Here is a 22,494-nt window from a genome sequence, read left to right on the forward strand (position 1 = left end):
CTTTTAACTTACGTTTGGTATGGTGGACGCTTGTGGTCTGCCAAGTTCAGCCCCTGCAAACATGTTACTCTAACTTTTTTGAAAACTGATTAAAAAAAGAATCAAAAAGAAAAAAAAGTTCATCCAGGGAATGACAGATTTCCTCTTGGGGGATCAGGAAACATTTCCCCCCCCCGCTGGAACAAATTGTATCATGCTTTATTGTGGTTATTTGCCTTCCTCTGGATCAGCTGTGGGTATTGGTTAGTGTATATGAGGGTTTTCTATTTGGGTGTGTTTTTTCTTTTTGTTTTTTTTATTCTTTGTTGATTTAACTGGATGGACTTGTCTTTTTTGCAATCAAATTAACTATGTAACTGAATGTAACTATGGTCCAGAGGACTGCTAGGGGCCCAGTGCCTCCTGATTTGAAGTGTGATGCTTGGCAGAGGGCCCGTGTTGTATGGGGGCTGCCAGAGTAGCACTATGGGTCTGGGACCACATTGTGTGAAGCTGCACTAGAGCATGACACTAAGCTTTTTTCTTCACTACACCTCATGGGCTGGCCTTTTGACTGAGATCTGGGCAATTTTTGTGACCAAACTGCAAGGCATAGCCACTGTGCACACTGGTAATTTTTAACAAATTTTCAATTCTCCTCTCACGATCACTGCACTTTATATAGGTATAATTTTCCTTTACTCACAAATGGTAGGGTGTGGGTCATCTCACTTACCCTGAAGTCTAGAGGCAGGCTGTGTGGCTATTAGATTCCTTCCCCCCTTGCCTTGGTCTCTTTTCAGTAGAGCTCCCCACTTAATAATTTTTGGCCAGCTTCAGCTGACCATGAGGAGCAGGGTTCGCCAGGCCTTTTGTCTAGGTGGATCTGAGTATGATTGCACCTGTCAGGATTTTTACACCCCAGTGTGTCAGGGAAGGGGTCCTTCCTTTTTTTGAGGGGACCAAAAACACAGCCTAGTGTTCATGTGTTCACATGCACTTTTTTGTTCGTGTGTTCACATGCACTTTTTTGGTTCACTTTGGTGATTTGTTTTTGCGTTACTTTGTTTCAATGACATCTTCGGGTCCACATGCTATGCATGATGGATGTAATGGTTCAGGGAACAATGTCTTAGTCAGGAAAAATATTGCAATATTGCCACTGGATGGCACTGACGATTCCTGAATACATTTTAGGCAAATTTACAATACAGATTTGGGGCACCTGTGTGAACAATTGAGATATTCACAAAGGAAATCCTTTATATACATAGACCTCTTAGTGTTAGTCTCCCTCATTAGCATATATTTAACATACTATTTTGCTCTGAAACATCCACTTATGTAATTTGTTAAAGAAATGTTCACTGATGTTTTATTGTAATACTTACTATGCCTAAAGTTACTGTTATGTGTATACATTCTTTTGCATATGCACTGAAAGATCAAGAAGTGTATTCCTTTGGGTCCCATGCTTATGACTTATGATTGCTTTATTTTCCTTTCACAGAAAAGACTACTGGCCCCAAGTCACTCCAAAGATGGTCCTCCTAGAGTGGTGCAGAAAGGAAAAGCTTTCACAACCTTTATATCAGACCGTAAGCTTTTTGTTAACTGTCAAATAAACATTATTCCTTATTTTAGGATAGTGGACATGAACATGCTAATCTTCTGCTTTTGTCTCTAGGCCAACTGTGCATCCACTTTCCAGCACAGATACAGCCTAAAGTCATAGTTAATATTATTATACAGGATTTATATAGCGCCAACTGTTTGCTCAGCGCTTTACAATATAACGGGAGACAATATAGCAACAGTACTGTTCAATACAAGAGTGTTAGGAGGGCCCTGCTCGTTGGAGCTTACAATCTAAGAGGGAGGGACTAGTGGTACAAAAGGTAATAACTGTGGGGGATGGACTAGTAGGAGGAATAGAAGATTCCATTATTACAGTTGCAAGAAAAAGTATGTGAACCCCTTGGGATTATGTGGAGTTTTGCATGAATTGGGCATAAAATGTGCTCTGACCATCATCTAAGTCACAACAATAGAAGAACACAGTCTGCTGAACATAATACTACACAAACATTAGATGTTGCCATGGTTTAATTGCACATAACATGTAAACATTCACAGTGCAGGGAGGAAAAAGTATGTGAGGCCCTAGCTTAATGACTTCTCCCAGAGCTAATTGGAGCCAGGAGTGAGCCAACCTTGACTCCAATCAGTGTGATGATATTGGATGTGTTGCTGACAGCTGTCCTGCCCTTAAATAACACACACCTGTTTTGGGTTTACTGGTTTCAAGAAGCACTGTCTGATGTGAACCATGCCTCGCAGAAAAGAGCTCTCAGAAGACCTACGATCAAGAATTGTTGACTTGCATGAAGCTGGAAAGGGTTACAAGTTTCTCCAAAAGCCTTGATGTTCATGTGTCCACGGTAAGACAGACTGTCTACAAATGGAGAAAGTTTAGCACTGTTGCTACTCTCCCTAGGCGTGGTCGTCCTGTAAAAATGACTGCAAGAGCACAGCGCAGAATGCTGCATGAGGTAAAGAAGAATCCCAGAGTGTCAGCTAAAGACCTACAGATATCTCTGGCACATGCTAACATTTTTGTTGACACATCTACAATAAGGAAAACATTAAACAAGAATGGAGTACATGGGAGGACACCACGGAGGAAGCCATTGCTGTCCAAAAAGAATATTGCAGCATGTTTGAAGTTTGCAAAAGAGCACCTGGATGTTCCATAGCACTACTGGCAAAATATACTGTGGACAGATGAAACCAAGATTGAGTTGTTTGGGAAGAACACACAACACTATGTGTGGAGAAAAAAAGGCACAGCAACATCAAAACCTCATCTCCACTGTAAAATATGGCGGAGGGAGCATCATGGTTTGGGGCTGCTTTGCTGCCTCAGGGCCTGGACGGATTGTTGTCATTGATGGGAAAATGAATTCCAGAGTTTATCAAGACATTTTGCAGGAAAACGTACGACCATCTGTCCGCCAACTGAAGCTCCGCAGAGGATGGGTGATGTAACAGGACAATGACCCAAAGCATACAAGTAATTCAACAAAACAATGGCTGCAACAGCACAGAATACGCCTTCTGGAGTGGCCCAGTCAGAGTCCTGACCTCAACCCGATTGAAATGCTGTGGCATGACCTTAAGAGAGCGATTCAGACCAGACATCCCAAGAATATTGCTACACTGAAACAGTTTTGTGAAGAGGAGTGGTCCAAAATTACTCCAGATCGTTGTGCAGGTCTGATCTGCAAGTACAGGAAACGTTTGGTTGAGGTTATTGCTGCCAAACGAGGGTCAACCAGTTATTAAGTCCAAAGGTTCACATACTTTTTCCTCCCTGCACTGTGAATGTTTACATGTTATGTGCAATTAAACCATGGCAACATCTAATGTTTGTGTAGTATTATGTTCAGCAGACTGTGTTCTTCTATTGTTGTGACTAAGATGATCAGAGTACATTTTATGCCCAATTCATGCAATACTCCACGTAATCCCAAGGGGTTCACATACTTTTTCTTGCAACTGTAGCTGAAGGCAGGATAGGCTTCCCTGAAGAGATAGGTTTTCAGAGATCGTCTAAAAGTGAGTAGAGTAGGCGATAGTCTGATAAATTGGGGTAGAGAGTTCCCGAGGATGGGGAGGCTCTGGAGAAGTCCTGGAGATGAGCATGGGAGGAGGAGACAAGGGAGCTAGAGAGCAGGAGGTCGTCCGAGGAGCGGAGAGTACGGTTTGGTGATATTTGGAGACAAGAATAGTGATGTAATTTGGGGCAGAGTTATAAATAAATATATATATAAAAAGAATATGTAAGCGAGCGCTGATAGAGAACAAATATGAATATAAATATATAGGTAGCTGCTGGCATTCAGGGTGTAGGCAACGTTCCCAATATAAATGTGTATAAATAAAGTGCAGCGCTATAAACGCACAGACTGTATAGAAGTATTGATGCGGTAATTCACATAAAATATATAATCAAAAGGTATATAAAAAAGAATAAAGTGCAAAACAGTGCGGCTGTGCGTAATAAGTGAATCAATCAATGTTCATAATCTTACTGTATATCAATCAGCAAATATCAAACAATAATAGTCAAAAAGGGGTCCTAGGACAGAACATTGAGGGACCCCTACAGAAAGAGGAAGTGGAGAGGAGGAGTCAGAGTTATAGGTAACACTGAAGGAGCGCTGCAATAGGTAGGGGGAGAACCAGGAGAGAGCAGAGTCTCTGAGCCCAAGAGAGTGGAGTTTTTAGAGGAGGAGGGGATGATCAACAATATCAAAAGCCGCGGAGAGGTCAAGTAGTAAGAGTATGGAGTAGTGCCCATTGGTTTTAGCAGTTAGTAAATCATTACTGAGTTTTAGTAGGGCAGTTTCAGTGGAGTGTAGTGAGCGAAAGCCAGACTGTAAAGGGTCAAGAGGGTTGTTGTCAGTGAGGTAGGAGCTCAGGCGATTGTAGACTAATTTTTCTAAGAGTTTAGAGGTAAACGGGAGCAGGGAGATGGGTCTTAAGTTGTTCAGGTTGGTGGGGTCCAGCGAGGGCTTTTTAAGTATGGGAGTGATGTGTGCATGCTTTACAGGGGCGGGGAAGGCACCGTTAGAGAGGGAGAGATTGAAGATGTGAGTGAGGGAGCATAGGATAGAAGAAGAGAGTGACTGTAGTAGTTTTGAGGGGACAGGATCCAGGGGGCAGGTAGTGAGACTGGCTTCTGAGAAAACTTTAGTGACCTCTTCAGTAGTAGCAAGGTCAAAAGAGGAAAGTGTTGAGGGAGGTTTATTATAAGGTATGCTAAGTGGGATAGATGTCTGTGCAGTGGAAATGCCCCTACAAATTGCATCAGTCTTGTTTTTTTAAATGATTTGCAATCTCGTAAGCAGTGAGTGAGTTCCTGGGTGGAGGTAGAGAAAGTAAAGAGTTAAAAGTAGAGAAGAGACGACGAGGACTGGACGACAAGCTATTGATGAGAGTGACAAAGTATGCTTGTTTGGCAGCATGGAGGGAGGAATTGTATGTTAAGAAAGCAGATTTATATAGTGCGAAAGCTTGCTGAGATTTGGTTTTACGCAACAATCGCTTCAGCGAAAGACTCTGTCACTTAAGATTTCTTGTGTTGTCAGTCAGCCACGGTTGTGATGGTCGGGGCCTGATATTTTGTGTAGTTAGAGTAGCAAGTGAGTCTAGTGTGGATGAAAGCAAACTGTTGTAGACAGCAATGGCCAGGTCAGGGCAGGACAGGGGAGATATTCAGTCATAGAGGCGGTCAGTTGCAGAGTGGAAAAGAGAAGGGTTTAAGTTGTGAAGGTTTCTGCGGGTAATTGTTTGCTTCACTAATCATAAAATGCAGTGCTAGTCAAATGATGAATAAAACAATGATAAAATATGACAAAATGTGCGCTGTGGAGCGCTAATAACGCTAGTTCAGATATGACGCATAAAGTGCAATAGTGACACAGATCTGCATAAATATGTAAAAATGTCCAATACATATAAATGGGTGAATTCCGTGACTCCAGTGGATGGAAAAACAAGTTTATATTGCACTAACCAGAAAGCGCAATTATAAGCGTATTTGAGTAAATTACACCACTTCTGGTTATCTGTATCCTAAAGGTAACCCAGGGGATCATCTGGCACACGTCTGCACATCAGTTGATCATCCGGCTGCTACTCTCCAGGTTTCCAGGGTAAATCCCATCCGGTGTAAATGGACCAGTATTAGGCAATAGGAAAATCAGAAATCCACCTTAAAAAGCTGTGCAAAGTCTTCTCTCTGGATCTGGTAGGAATCCAAGAATATCACTGGTGTAATTTATCTTCCATCCATTCAGCTCTTAACAACAGACCTCCGGTCATACCAGCCCAGGGTAATTGTTTGCTGGTTGGAGGGATAGGTGTTTGAAGACGAGGACACTGAAGGTGATGAGATTGTGATCAGAGAGAGGAAAGGGGGTGTTTGTGAGGTTGTAGGGAGTGCAAAGATGGGATAAAACAAGGTCTAATATATTCCCATCAGAGTGAGTGGAGGACTGTGTCCATTGTGTTAAGGCAAAAAGATGAGGCTAGATTGAAGAGTTGGGATGTAGCTGGGTTGTTCACATTAATGGGGATATTAAAGTCTCCAAAAATGATAGTGGGTATTTCAGAGGAGAGAAAGTATGGTAGCCAGATAGAGAAGTCATCAAGAAAGTGAGACGCTGGTCCAGGAGGCCGGTAGATCACTGCAATCCTCAGAGAAATGGGAGAAAACAGCCGAATAAAGTGAGTCTCGAAAGAAGAGAAGGATAGAGAGGGTGGGTTAGGGAGGACTTGAAAGGTGCTTTGATGCTTCTTACTACTTGAAGGGAATCCTTCCTGTTGGTTCTCGAAGCCCAGACCTTTGTATAACCTCATTTAGAAAATATGGAATAAAGTTAAATACCTTCAGAAGGTGACATGGTTTACTGAATATAGTCCTATCTGCCAGAATGACACCTATACTGTATGAAACTTGCCAAGTTACAATGTGGAGCGAGGTGGCAGGCTTATGGAGTCACGCACCTCAGACATATTTTTCATAATGGGATTCTTTCAACATTTTATGAACTCCAGACTAAATTTAACCTGCCACAGAGTATGTACTTCTACTATGTGCAGTTGTGCCATGCCATTCGAGTAACTTTAATGCTTGGACTCTGTCCCCCACTCCGGTTTTCAATCTTACATGCTCCACTGTGTCCTCTAATGGCTTTATATCCCAATGGTATGCCATGCTTTTACAATATTTTCTTAGGATTCACCCCTTATGGGTGGCAGAGAAGTAGGAAAGGGATGTAGGTCTGATCATGGGAGACTTGTTCTCTGAACGTGACCCAAAAGTTGAACCAATTATACAGTACATCTTACTATAAGTTTAAGATAGACTGCATAAAATAGGGATTTTTCAGGAGCCGACTTGCACTAGATGTGAACAGGACCATGGAGATTTAATCCACCTTCTGTGGAGATGCCCAAAACTCCACCCATATCGGAAGCGGGTGGTTGATATGCTTAATTAACTTATTTTCAGGTTACAGTTCCACTAGATCTTAAGAGTTGCATTTTAAGTGTTTTGGATGAACTTGATACAAAGGCATTCACTAAAGAGGCAATTGTAAGAGTCCTCTTTTAGGCTTGAAAATTGCTTCTGGTGCACTGGAAATCAGAAGACCCACCTACGGTTGGAGAATGGGGTAGGAAATACCTTTAGGTTAGAGAAACATATCTATCTACATAGAGGATGCCTGAGTGAATTGATTGGATGTTACTGGGCTAGCACCCATGGACCTAACAATGGATAGACTTTTAAGGGATCATTCTGGGTGAATGGGTACTTACTATGGTCTTGTTTCATGTACACTTGCTGCTGTTGTCTTTATAATGTTTTATGTACATATGCTTTGGACATGTAGCTGTGCATCAGCACTGTACTATTGTGCTATTTTTACTTGTTTATTTTTTAAATTCTTTCTGGATTTGGGCTATCAATGGCACATAGATTACAAAAACAGTGATATAACACTGACAGTAGCTCAAAACAAACGCAGCTATCCACTGCCTCACAAAAGACAAAAATAGAAAAACAAAGGAGTAGAAAAGGAAGAATAAGACAAGGCCAGGAGCAGGGGTCTGGGAACACCAATACCGATCAACATCACAAACCCAGAATAGCCGGAGGGAGCGTGGGAAAAGCATATGTCAACCACGGCTCCCATATTTTCCAAAATTTCCTTTGGGAGTCATTACAGATGCTCGACATCTGTTCATTGAGCATCAGAGTGGTCATACGATCCCTCACCCCCTGAAGAGGGACAGATGGGCTCTTTCATGCCTGAACAATTGTCCTAGTGGCTGACAAGAACAAATAGGAAGCCAACTTCTGCTGGTGAGCCAAGAGGCCCGGTATGGAACAATGACACAAAGCATCCGGTGTTTGGAGATATGGAACAAGGTGAAAAGGAGGCCAAATACACGAGACCAAAAGCGAATCAGTTTCGGGCTTGACCACCATATATGCAACACATCTCCATGATGACCTCAACCCCAAAAGCATCGATCACTGCAGGCAGGGTTCATCTGGGTCAAACGAGCCGGGACCCAATACCAGTGAAACAATACTTTTTATGCCACCTCCAGCGTGGTTGTATTAAATGAACATTTAGCTATAAACGACCAGGACCTATTCCAGTCCTCCAGATCCAGGACCGCTCCAGGTCACGCTCCCACTGAGCAGCATATGAGAGAGAAGTATGCATCGAGCATCTGTTCACAGCTGCATAAAGAAGGGAAATAAGGCCCGGGATCACCTGAACGCTGTAGGCAAAGCTGTTCAAAGGTACATTTTTGATATGGGAAAGTGGAAGTGCCCCTCAGTGAGGTCAGCCAGTGCCGCAATTGAAGGTAATGAAAAAATTCCGCCTAAGGGACATCCCGTGACTCCTGAAAAGAATTCCAGGTGGGGAAGGACTGAGAAGTCAAAGTGTCGCACCTGCGAAAAACCATTGGCCACCCACCAAGAAAACACACATGGTTGATCTAAACCTGGCGGGAAGAGAGGGTTGTTAATAATTGGGAGCAAAGGTAGGAAAGGTGACATCAAGCCACTGGAGTAGTGTACCAAGTCCCGCACTTGTAGGTCATGGAGCAAAATTGGACTCAGTGTCATAGGGCAGGGGGGAGCAATAGAAGCGCTGATGTCGCAATAGGGGCACAATTAGGTAGTTCCAGCAGGACCCAGAGAGGAACGTCAGAGGAAGCGTGCAACATTGACAGTGGGACAATCTGGCTCGCCTGATAATACTTAGTTACATTAGGCACCCCAAAACCTCCCTGGAGTCTATGGACAAAAAGAGTATTTCTGGAGACTCTGGGGCACCTGTCGGCCCAGATAAATAGCATAATCCTTGCCTCAATCAATCAAAGGAAATGAGGAGGAACCCACACTGGGAGGGTGCAAAAATATTACAACAATTTAGGCAGGATGGTCATTTTCACTGAATTAACCCATTCTATCCAAGACAGGTGCGGAAATTGCCAGGAGTGCATAAAAGAGAACACAGAGTGAAGCAATGGATAATAATTTGCAGCAAACAACGAGCCATAGGTGGGGGTCAAGCGAATGCCTAGGTATTCAAGTGAAGAGGAAGCTCATTTGTAAGGGAAGTGGGATTGTAGGCGTGAAACCAAATCTGAGTTCAAAGTAATATTGAGAGGGACAGTCTTATCCAAATTAATACAGAGACCCAAAATCAAGGAGAAATGCCCAAGAACCTGTTGCAAATTTGGGAGCGTCATCAGGGGATTAGTGAGAGTCAAGAGGGCATCTTCTGCAAAAAGGTTCAACTTGAATTCCTGTCCCGCGTATGGAATAGATATGAGCTCTGAGCGCGTCCGGAGAGGGCAAAGAACCCTGTTGTAACTCATTGAAATAATCAGCCAAGAAGGGCGCCAACAGGGTTGCAAATGTCTTATAATAGAGACCGGAAAAGCCACCAGGACCCGGGGCCATGGTGAACCGTAGAGATTTGATAGCTTGACGCACTTCCGATACGGTTACACCGGCGTTGAGGGCCATCTACGCAGCTTCGGACAAAAACAACGCAGCCCAGGTGGTCCCTACCCAACTTTCCAGTAGGACCGACATCCTGGCACCCAACTAGGGCCTACCTGAGCCAACCTCCCTCCCCGGAGCCCGTGGGAACTATCAGCCCATTCCACTAATGGGAACCCAACCAATGTCGCCCGGACCAGTGGCAGGCTGCAATGGCAAATAGTCATAGACCTCAAGTCCAGGAGTTGACCCCCAACTGGAAGAACCCAAGGGAGCTGGCCGGACCAGGCTCAATCCTGGAACACTATTAAACTGGGAATGCCTAAAAGGCCAAATGCACTGTCGCATCAGGAGAGTCCAACGGTGAAACACAACAGGGGAAGTCCTGGATACAGCTTCAGCCTGGAGAAGAACAAGATGGAATTGATCGTAGAGGGGTGCAAGGGAGGGACCTCTTTCTGTTGGATATCTTTTCCCAGAGGTGGCTCAGAGGAAGCGGCCTCACCAGGGATCCAGATTAATGAGTCGGGCTCTGCGTAGCACCTCCCAGCGGAAGTAGGTGTAAAGATTCTAGGAGAGAGTGGGCCTCCTCTGGTGTGGCAACAGAGTGGCTGCGGCCCTGGTAGCTGAAGGTGAGGTGGAATGGAAAGCCCCATGCATATTTAATTCTGCGAATCACCAGGACCGAAGTGAAGGGCTGAGGTTGAAACTGGCGGCTCTTCTGAAGAGTGATTTGGGAGAGGTCCGCGAAGAGCTGGTAGCAATGTCCCTGGAAGCTGAGGTCCGGGTTGTTTCTGGCCACCAAGAGGATAGTTTCCTTAGTGCGGTAGTAGGTAAATTTGATGATAATGTCTCTTGGGGACCCCTCTGGTCGTCTGGGACCCAATGCACGATGTATGCGGTCAAATCGAGTTGGTCAATGGGAATAGCGGGAGTCAGCTCCTGAAACAGGCAGTAATGGTTGAGGTGAGATCCGTGATGGTTTGCGAAATACCCCGTAAGCGTAGGTTGCCGCACCGGGAACTGTTTTCGAAATCCTCAAATTGGAGCAGTGTCCGCCAATTCTCTCTTAAGGTCACACAGATCCTGTTCATGGCTTTCAATGACCGTGGCCGCAGAATCCATTTTATCCTCAAGATCATTTGTCCGGTTGCCCAATCCCTAATTTCTCGTGAAAGACATTCTGTCAGCTTGGAAGTAGCGGAGGACAATTTATGGACTTGAAGCGACCCAGTAATTTAGCATCCCTCAGGGCTGGAGTGGGGGACAGCAGCGGTGTCTCTGAGGCAAAATCCGCCCCATCGGCTGCATCCGACATCCAAGAGTAGTGGCGGCGGTGGACCCAAAATCGAGGCCAGGTTTTTTAACTCATGGAATCCTTTGGATTGAGCATAAGGATCAGGTACTAGAAGAGACTTAAAATTTTTATTTTTGAGGCACAGTGGAAAATCTGGGCTCCCAACGACTAGTATCAGTAGTTAGGATTAGGGGGCGGGGAGAGGGGGTGGGTTCTTAGCTGTTTGGAAGAATTTCAAGTTATTTGAATTGTATTTCCTTATGATGGAATGACATATAACCAAAAAGGGAAGTTTAGAAGATAGACAAGTTAGATCTGATATTGGGGGATGAATATCTTACGGTTCCATACCTAAAGTTCGGATTAACGGTAATGACACTGGCATCTTGTAGACCTTTGCCACATTAATGTTTGCGATGTACCCAGGCCTTTGGATGGTGCATATAAGTCAACAAAGAGAGAGAAATCTAAACAAGGTACATTTTTCCAAATTTGTCCAGCAATGTAGTAATTTCCATTACTACATTGCTGGACAAATTAGCAGTATTTTCATAGTTACAATCCTTTGAATAATGGGACAGAGAGATTAATGATAGGGTGATTAAGTAGGAGTAGGACTAAACTTATTATTACCAAATCAAGCAAATTTGAGACCGGGCAGTCTTTCTGGTCATATCTATGTGTGTAAGAGGAAAACTAAGGTTGTAGATCACACAGGGCCCCATGTCTCAGAGGACCATTCAGAGTGGCGTAGTCAGCATTTTCCCCAGATAAACCCTACCCGTTATTACCAGAAGTGTTTTGAGAGGCACCCTGGGTCAAATAATGATCCATCTCACCTCTGTCATAGAAATATGCATTTGCAAGGTAATCAACACAAAGATGGGCCAATTCTGTGACTGAGAGGACAGCTCCTCCTCCTCCAACATCCTCATAGAAAGGGATCAAAAAAAGAGCTTCCATGGTGTAGTAAGTGATACTTTATTGTAATGCAAAAGAAGAAAAACTACTCACAAAATAAAAATGGGTCTGTAGACCCAACAAGCAATCACTGTATTCAGAACAGTATAAAGTATGTGAGGTTTGGGAGTACCAAACTCCCAAACCTCACATCATCCTGGTACGGACGGCAGCCACCATCTTGGAACACCCAAACCTCACATACTTTATACTGTTCTGAATACAGTGATTGCTTTTTGGGTCTACAGACCCATTTTTATCTTGTGAGTAGTTTCTTTTTTTGCATTACAATAAAGTATGATTTACTACACTATGGACGTTATTTTTGATCCCTTTCTATGAGGATTTTGGAAGAGGTGATTTCAAGCTATACACCCTTAAAGATACTGTGATTACTGATTGCTGTATGCTATGGAGAGGAACCTTCGTTTGTCTTATAAGTGAGATCCATTCAGTTGGGATCATCCACCTGCATTTATGCTGTGTGACTCCTTGCGGGTTGCAATTCGAAGGTGAGCGCGTACGCTAGGCGGTGAAGGATCATCCCTCTGTGGTCGCTGTTGATTCACATTTTTGAAGATACACACATTGTTTCTCTTTGCTGGATTTTTTCGGTTTTTGGGACTTTGTCTGGGACTGTTTTTTTGGACTTATTGTCGTCCATCATTGGGGACTTTATGTTTATTTTGATTTATTTTTTTATATTTTTATTATTTTTAATTTTTTCATTGGTTGCATTGTCCTCTGTGACAATCCATTCACTTCACATTAAGATCGTTTAACTTTTTGGTCACATTTCATCTTTGTTGCCACATTTTTGATGCCGCATTATTTTATATCGATATATTCACTGCACATTTGGTATTTTTGTCCATGTTCATCTCTTGTTGCCACATTTGGATACCACTTTTATATTGATATATTCATCCACTGCACATCTGTTATTTTCTCTTTTCTTATAGTTTTTTTTTGCATTTTTTGTGATATATTAGTTTATATATGTCACTTCATTATTGCTGATGCAGCATTTTTTTTATGTCATCACATTTGCACACTTATGTTATCGCATTTGCACACTTTGTATGCACCATCTTTTTATTTGTTGCCACGGGATCATTCTATTGTGGCATTCACCTTTGTGGTAGTATTTGCACATTCGTTCATGGTTGTATATGGATTGTTCACCTTTTGGATTTATGTTACTGGCCACTGATTTATTGATGTGTATAATTCTAGCACTGTGTAACTCTAAACTGGTGACCTGTAAAGGCTTTCAAAGTGTCTCCTATGGATAATGTAATGTACTGTAGTTTGTTGCCATTCCACAGTTGTGCACAAGTTTACAGCATAACCTATTTAATATCTATTTACTGGGTATAATATCACCTTTTATATTTTACCCCAAAATGTGATGATATACAGTGGGGATCGAAGTTTGGGCACCCCAGCTAAAAATTTGTATTAATGTGCATAAAGAAGCCAAGGAAAGATGGAAAAATCTCCAAAAGGCATCAAATTACAGATTAGACATTCTTATAATATGTCAACAAAAGTTAGAATTTATTTCCATCATTTACACTTTCAAAATAACAGAAAACAAAAAAATGGCGTCTGCAAAAGTTTGGGCACCCTGCAGAATTTATAGCATGCACTGCCCCCTTTGCAAAGCTGAGACCTGCCAGTGTCATGGATTGTTCTCAATCATCGTCTGGGCAGACCAGGTGATGTCAATCTCAAAGGTTTTAAATGCCCAGACTCATCTGACCTTGCCCCATCAATCAGCACCATGGGTTCTTCTAAGCAGTTGTCTAGAAAACTGAAACGGAAAATAGTTGACGCTCACAAAGCTGGAGAAGGCTATAAGAAGATAGCAAAGCGTTTTCAGATGTCAATATCCTCTTTTCGGAATGTAGTTAAGAAATGGCAGTCATCAGGAACAGTGGAAGTTAAAGCAAGATCTGGAAGACCAAGAAAAATATCAGACAAAACAGCTCGCAGGATTGTGAGAAAAACAATTCAAAACCCACGTTTGACTGCACGATCCCTCCAGAAAGATCTGGCAGACACTGGAGTTGTGGTACACTATTCCACTATAAAGAGATACTTGTACAAATATGGTCTTCATGGAAGAGTCATCAGAAGAAAACATCTTCTACGTCCTCACCAAAAAAATCATTGTTTGAACTTTGCAAATGAACATATAGACAAGCCTGATGCATTTTGGAAACAAGTTCTGTGGACCGATGAGGTTAAAATTTAACTTTTTAACTTTAATGAGCAAAGGTACGTTTGGAGAAGAAGGGGCACAGAATTTAATGAAAAGAACCTCTGTCCAACTGTTAAGCATGGGGTTGGATCAATCATGCTTTGGGGTTATGTTGCAGCCAGTGGCACAGGGAACATCTCACGAGTAGAAGGAAAAATGGATTCAATAAAATTTCAGCAAATTTTGGATGGTAACTTGATGCCGTCTGTGAAAAAGCTGAAGTTAAAGAGAGGATGGCTTCTACAAATGGATAATGATCCTAAACACACCTCGAAATCCACGGGGGATTACATCAAGAGGCGTAAACTGAAGGTTTTGCCATGGCCTTCACAATCTCCTGACCTCAACATAATTGAAAATCTATGGATAGACCTTAAAAGAGCAGTGCATGACAGACAGCCCAGAAATCTCAAAGAACTGGAAGACTTTTGTAAGGAAGAATGGGCAAAGATACCTCAAACAAGAATTGAAAGACTCTTGGCTGGCTACAAAAAGCGTTTACACGCTGTGATACTTGCCAAAGGGGGCAGTACAAGATATTAACTCTGCAGGGTGCCCAAACTTTTGCAGACGCCATTTTTTTGTTTTCTGTTATTTTGAAAGTGTAAATGATGGAAATAAAATCTAACTTTTGTTGACATATTATAAGAATGTCTAATCTGTAATTTGATGCCTTTTGGAGATTTTTCCATCTTTCCTTGGCTTCTTTATGCACATTAATACAAATTTTTAGCTGGGGTGCCCAAACTTTCGATCCCCACTGTACATAATGTGCTTGTATTCCTGAAATTTGCATTCGATAAACCGCTGTGCAAGTATCATTTTATGTATTATTCTCCAGGGCTTCTGCTTAATAAATATATATATTTATATATATATATATTTTTTTTTTTTTTTTTTTTTTTTTTGAAGGAAATAAGTATTTGATCCCCTGCTGATTTTGAATGTTTGCCCACTCACAAAGAAATGATCAGTCTAAAAATCGAATGGTAGGTGTATTGTAACACTGAGAGACAGAATAGCAACATCAAATTAAAAAGAAATGCATGTCTAACAAATTATGCACTGATTTGCATGTTCATGAGGGAAATAAGTATTTGATCCCCTATCAATCATTCAGCAGGATTTCTGGCTACCAAGTGTCTTTCATACAGGTAACACACTGAGATTAGAAGCAGTCTCTTAAAGGGAGTGCTGTTAATCTCATTTTGTTACCTATACAGATGTCTTTTATACAAAAGACACCTGTCCACAGGAGCAATCAAACAATCAGATTCCAAACTCTCCACCATGGCACAGACCAAAGAGCTGTCCAAGGATGTCAGAGACAAGATTGTATACCTACACAAGGCTGGACTGGGATACCAAACTATTGCCAAGCAGCTTGGTGAGAAGGTGACAACAGTTGGTGCAATCATTCGCAAATGGTCTCACCTCGTGGAGTGTCAATGATCATGAGAACAGTGAGGAATCATCCCAGAACTACATGTGAGGATCTTGTCAATGATCTCCAGGCAGCTAGGACCACAGTCACCAAGAAAACAATTGATAACACGCTACGCCGACATGAATTGAAATCCTGCATTGCCCACAAGGTCCCTATGATCCAGAAAGCACATGTCCAGGCCCGTCTGAAGTTTGCCACTGAACATATGAATAATGCAGCAGAGGACTGGTTAAAAGTATTGTGGTCAGATGAGGCCAAAATTGAGCTCTTTGGCATCAACTCAACTCGCCGTGTTTGGAGGAGGAGGAATGCTGCCTATGACCCCAAGAACACCATCCCAACTGTCTATCACGGTGGTGGAAACATTCTACTTTGGGAGTGTTTTTTTGCTAAGGTGACAGGACAACTGCACCACAAAGGGACGATGGTCGGGGCAATGTACCGTCAAATCTTGGGTGAGAGCCTTCTTCCCTCAGCCAGGGCATTGAAAATGGGTTGTGGATGGGTGTTCCAGCATAACACTGACCCAAAACACACGGCCAAGGCAACAAAGGAGTGGCTCAAGAAGAAGCACATTAAGGTCCTGGAGTGGCCTAGCCAGTCTCCAGACCTTAATCAGATTGAACATCTGTATAGGGAGCTGAAAGTTCGAGTTGGCAAACATCAGCAACCAAACCTTATTGGCTTGGAAAGGATCTGCCAAGAGGAGCGGACCAAAATCCCTCTCTCCCTGAGATGTGTGCAAACCTGGTGGCCAACTACAGGAAACGTCTGACCTCGGTGATTGCCAACAAGGGATTTGCCACCAAGTACTAAGTCATGTTTTGCGAAGGGGATCAAATACTTATTTCAATCATGAACATGCAAATCAGTGCATAATTTGTTAGACGTGCATTTCTTTTGAATTTTTTGTTGCTATTCTGTCTCTCAGTGTAAAAATACACCAATACACCTACCATTTGATTTTTAGACGTGACATTTGTTTGTGAGTGGGCAAACATTCAAAATCAGCAGGGGATCAAATATTTATTTCCTTCAAAATTGGACCAATTATGACATTTCTCACATACATGTAAAAATCTGCATTTGTTGCTAGGAAGTTACTTAGAACCCCAAAACATTTTATATATATATATATATATATATATATATATATATATATATATATATATAATATATATATATATTCAAAATGCCCAAATCGAATATGAACAGTTTTCCATTCATCACCCTTCTGTATGCGTATCAGATTGTATGCCCCTCACAGATCTAATTTCGTAAAAATGGTAGCTGATCTAAGTGTCTGAAAAAGTTACATAGGCTGAAAAAGACAAAAGTCCATCCAGTTCAACCATTAAAAAAAAATTAAAATAAAAAGTTATTATCCTATACCCACAGTTGATCCAGAGGAAGGCAAAAAAAACAGCAAAGCATGATGCAATTTGCTCCTGCAGGGGAAAAAGTTCCTTCCTGATCACCAAGAGGCAATTGGATATTCCATGGATCAACTTTACCTATTACTGTTAGTAACCAGTTATATTCTGTGTATCCAAGAAAGAATCCAGGCCTTTTTTTAAAGCAATCCACTGAGCTGGCCAGAACCAACTCTTGAGTGAATCTATTCCACATTTTCACAGCTCTCACTGCGAAGAAACCTTTCCGTGTTTGGAGATTACATTTATTTTCCTCCAGATGTAAAGAGTGCCCCCTTATCCTCTGTGATGACCTTGGGTGAATAGCTCTACATTGAGTTCACTATATGAACCACTGATGTATTTATACTTGTTGATCATATCCCCCCTTAATCTCCTCTTTTCAAGAGAGAATACATTCAGTTCCTCTAATCTTTCCTCATAGCTGAACTCACCCATGCCTCTTATCAGTTTGGTTGCCCTTCTCTGTACTTTCTCCAGTTCCCCAATGTTCTTTTTGTGAATTTGTGCCCAAAATTGAACTGCATACTCCAGTTAATGATTTGTACAGGGGTAAAATTATATCTCTCTCTCTGAGAGAGTCTATACCTCTTTTAATACAAGAGAGGATTTTGCTCGCTTTAGAAACTGCAGCTTGGCATTGCATGCCATTATTAAGCTTGTGATCTACCAGAACTCCCAGATCTTTCTCCACTATTGATTCCCTCAATTGTACGCTCCCTAGTATGTATGATGCATGCATATTCTTGTATTTCAATGTTTTTTTATTAATTTGTAACAGTTTAACACAGGAGCAACAAATCACGCCCATGCAGGGGCTATCAATTGCACATAAAAAATTAGAAAATTAGAAAAATCAGTGCTCTAACATCAACAGAGCAAAAGGTGCGCCCACGCAGGGGCTATCAATGGCACTTACCGTATTTTTCGCTCCATAAGACGCACTTTTTTCCCCCCAAAAAAGGGGGGGAAATGTCAGTGCGTCTTATGGAGCGAATATAAAGCAGCCGGTATTTCTGCCGCCACCATGTCAGAATACCGGACCGGCCGCTCAGCTGTTCTCTCCTGCAGGGCCTTACCTGTTCCTCGCTCCAGCGCTGCACAGTCTTCCTGCGCTGGCTTCTGTGACAGCCGGGTGCCCACTGCGCATGTGCTGCGCTTTGTAAATGATCCGGTGTCTTCTGGGACACATGACTGGTCCCAGAAGGCGCCGGGCCATTCACAAAGCGCAGCGCTTCCCGCGCATGCGCAGTGGGCACCCGGCTGTCACAGAAGCCGGCCCGGGAAGAAGAGCGAAGGACAACTCCGCGGAAGTGGGAGCGGGTACCTGTCAAATTCAATCCCTGTCAAATCCCTGCACTGTCTGCAGTCTCTGGTCATTCCCTGCACTGTCTGCAGTCTCTGGTCATTCCCTGCACTGTCTGCAGTCTCTGGTCATTCCCTGCATTGTCTGCAGTCTCTGGTCATTCCCTGCACTGTCTGCAGTCTCTGGTCATTCCCTGCACTGTCTGCAGTCTCTGGTCATTCCCTGCACTGTCTGCAATCTCTGGTCATTCCCTGCACTGTCTGCAGTCTCTGGTCATTCCCTGCACTGTCTGCAGTCTCTGGTCATTCCCTGCACTGTCTGCAGTCTCTGGTCATTCCCTTCACTGTCTGCAGTCTCTGGTCACTCCCTGCACTGTCTGCAGTCTCTGGTCACTCCCTGCACTGTCTGCAGTCTCTGGTCACTCCCTGCACTGTCTGCAGTCTCTGGTCACTCCCTGCACTGTCTGCAGTCTCTGGTCATTCCCTGCACTGTTCGCAGTCTCTGGTCATCTCCTGTACTGTGTCCGCAGTCTCTGGTCATCTCCTGTACTGTGTCCGCAGTCTCTGGTCATCTCCTGTACTGTGTCCGCAGTCTCTGGTCATCTCCTGTACTGTGTCTGCAGTCCATTGGTTCAGAATATTTTTTTTTTGTTTTTCGCCTCTAAAACCTAGGTGCGTCTTATGGTCAGGTGCGTCTTATGGAGCGAAAAATACGGTAAATAACAAAACATTATAATAACACTGATAGTAACTCAAACTAAAGGCAGCTATCCACTGCCACGCCAAACACAAACAAAAAAAAAAAAAAGGAAGGAGGAGTACAAAAGATAAAAGATAACAAAACCAAGAGCAGGGATCCAAGAACACCAATACCGAACAACATCACATCCCCAGACTAGGCAGGGGGAGTGTGGGAAAGGCATATTGCAACTACGGCTCCCATATTTTAAAGAATTTACGTTGGGAGTCGTTGCAGATACTCAACATCTGTTCATTGAGCATCATAGTGGTCATACGGTCCCGCATCCCCTGAAGAGGGACAAATGGGTTCTTCCAGGCCTGAACAATTGTTCTAGTGGCCGACAAAAACAAATAGGAAGCCAACTTCTGCTGATGAGCCAAGAGGCCTAGTATGGGACAATGAAGCAAAGCATACCGAGCATCCCGTCGTATAGAGAGATGTAACAAGGTGAAAAGGAGGCCAAACACACAAGACCAAAAACGAAGCAGTCTCGGGCATGACCACTAGATATGCAATACATCATCACAATGGCCACAACCCCGAAAGCATCGATCACTGCAGGCAGGGTTCGCCTGGGCCAAACGAGCCAGAACCCAATACCAATGAAACAATACTTTGTATGCCACCTCCAGCATGGTCGTATTAAATGAACATTTAGCTATAAGCGACCAGGCCCTATTCCAGTCCTCCAGATCCACGACTGCCCCAAGGTCACACTCTCACTGAACAACATATGAAAGAGAAGTATGCATCGAGTGCCTGTTCAAAGCTGCATAAAGAAGGGAAATAAGGCCCGAGGCGCCCAGACGCTGTTGGCAAAGCAGTTCAAAGGCAGATTTCTGGTAGGGGAAAGCAGAAGTGCCCCGCAATGAGATAAGCCAATGCTGCAACTGAAGGTAACGAAAAAATTCCGCCGGAGGGAAATCCCTTGATTCCCGAAAAAATTCCTGTTAGGGAAGGACTGAAAAGTCGAAAAGTGTCGCACCTGCGAAAAACCATTGGCCACCCACCAAGCAAAATCGGCGGGGGGAAGCCAAAGAAGCGTTGATGTCACAATAGGGGCACAATTAGGTAGTTCCAACAGGACACAGAGAGGAATGTCTGAGGAAGCGTGCAACATAGACAGCTGGCCAATCTGTCTCACCTGATAATACTTAGTTACATTAGGTAACCCAAGACCACCCTGGAGTCTATGAACAAAAAGCGTAGTTCTGGAGACTCTGGGGCATTTTTTGGCCCAGATAAAACGCATAATCTTCGCCTGAATAAACCAAAGAAAATGAGGAGGAACCCGCACTGGGAGAGTGTGAAAATAGTATAACAATTTCGGCAAGATGCTCATTTTCACTGAATTAACCCGTCCTATCGAAGACTGGTGCGGAAATTGCCAAGAATGCATAAGAGAGGACACAGAGCGAAGCAATGGATAATAATTTGCAGCAGTGAGCCATAGGTGGGGGTCAAGCGAATAACTAGGTATTCAAGAGAAGAGGAAGCCCATTTGTAAGTAATGTCAAAGTGTCAAAGCCAAAGTAATATTAAGCACGACAGTCTTATCCAAATTAATACGGAGACCCGAAATCAAGGAGAAGCGCTCAAGAACCCGTTGCAAATTTGGAAGCATCGTCAGGGGATTAGTGAGAGTCAAGAGGGCATCGTCCGCAAAAAGGTTCAACTTGAACTCCTGTCCCGCGTATGGAACCCCCGATACATTACAATCGGTCTGGAGGGCCAAAGCCAGCGGCTCAAGCGTCAGGACAAAGAGCGCCGGGGATAGGGGGAAGCCCTGTCTCATCGCTCGCCAAATAGAAAAGGTATCTGAGAAATACCCAGCGTACTTAACGGAAGCCGAAGGGGAAGAATACAAGGCTTGAATCCAAAGAAAGAATAGAATCCCCACCGAGACAGCACAAACCGCAGATATTCCCAAAATAGAGAATCAAAGGCTTTATAGATGTTTAAGGACAGTAAAAATCCCGGGATTTTCTGCTGTTGTAGAAAATGTATAAGATGGACCACCTTATGAACATTATCACCCACTTGCCTCCCAGGGACGAAAGCTACTTGGTCCCTGTGGACCAGACTACGCAAATATTTATTGATACGAAAACTAAGAATCTTGCTGAATATCTCTTCAGGTCTTCATTAAGAAGAGAAATGGGCCGGAAGGCTTGCGGTTCCTGCACATCATCGGTTGTTTTAAGAATCATGGAGATATGAGCTCTAAGCGCGTCCGGAGAGGGCAAGGAGCCCTGTCTTAACTCATTAAAATAGTCAGCAAAGAAGGGCGCTATCAGGGTTGCAAATTTCTTATAATAGCGACTGGAGATAATAGCGTCGAGACCTGGGGCCGCGGTGGACCGTAGAGATTTGATAGCTTGGAGCACTTCCGATACGGTGACACTGGCGTTGAGGGCCATCTGCGCTGCCTCGGATAATCCAGGAAGTTGGAGATCTTGGAAGAATGCCTCTGCCTGAGCCACAGGGAAGGAATCTGGTTTAGCGTAAAGGCGTGAAAGGAAGTCTGTGAAACGGGAGACAATCTGCTGGGCATTAGAAGTACAGCCACCCGCGGGAAGTAGCAATCGGATCGATTTATGGGGTTTCCCCACAGAATTAAGTTTCCTAGCCAGCATCGGACCCGGCTTAATAACACAGGAATAAAATTTATGTTTGGTCCAACACAGGGCCTGTTCCGCCTCCGAAGAGGCAATTAGGTCCAACTCTGCCACCAGAGCGTCCCGTGCACGTTTATGGGCTGCAGATGGGAATGATTTCTAACGAGCATCCGCAGAAGCCAGTAGAGAATGAAGCTCCAAAAGTCGGTGCTCCTGCTTCCAAACTGCCACCAACTGTATAACACGACCACGCACCGTGGCTTTATGCACACTGCCGAAGAGACAGATTCTGAGTAATCCTGAGTTTTCCGTGAAGTATGTGCGTAAGAAAGATTCTATTTGTTGGCAGGTAACCTGAGTGCGCAATAAAGAATCATTAATGCGCCAGCAAAAGGGGTGCCTTACCATCCCAAAGAGGGCCAGGAGGAGTACCAAGGGATCATGGTCCGACCAGGGCGAGGAGGGAATAGCTATCCGCCTGACCAAGGAAAGCTGAGTAGCTGCTTTCCTCCGGACAAAAGAAGGTGTAAACATTCCAGGAGAGAGTGGACCTCCTCCGGTGTGGCAACAGAATGACTGTTAGTTGAAGGTGAGGTGGAACGGAAAGCCCCAGGCATATTTAATTCTGCGGTTCACAAGGACCGAAGTGAAGGGCTTTAACTGGCGGTGCTTCTGAAGAGTGGTCTGGGAGAGGTCCACGAAGAGCTGGTAGCGATGCCCCTGGAATTTGAGGTCTGAGTTGTTTCTGGCCGCCAACAGGATAGTTTCCTTAGTGCAGTAGTAAGTGAACTTGATGATAATGTCTCTTGGGGGCCCATCCGGTTGTCTGGGGCCCAATGCACGGTG

The 22,494-nt window shown here is 43.6% G+C and overlaps 1 protein-coding gene across 1 annotated transcript in view; it reads left to right on the top strand.

Annotated features, from left to right (window-relative positions):
- Positions 1-22,494, top strand: part of DUS2 (dihydrouridine synthase 2) — a gene marked incomplete at its 5' end in the record, with an annotated part of 554,363 nt that overhangs the window by 417,988 nt on the left and 113,881 nt on the right. Inside the window, one exon of the mRNA XM_089676359.1 lies at positions 1,490-1,577. Coding sequence (XP_089532485.1) covers positions 1,490-1,577 — 88 coding nt within the window. The remainder of the gene's footprint in view (positions 1-1,489; positions 1,578-22,494) is intronic.

The sequence above is a fragment of the Staurois parvus genome, unplaced genomic scaffold (assembly GCF_062004578.1).
Source record: "Staurois parvus isolate SC_StPar_1 unplaced genomic scaffold, SC_StPar_1.0 ptg000167l, whole genome shotgun sequence".
Classification (NCBI taxonomy): Eukaryota; Metazoa; Chordata; class Amphibia; order Anura; family Ranidae; genus Staurois; species Staurois parvus.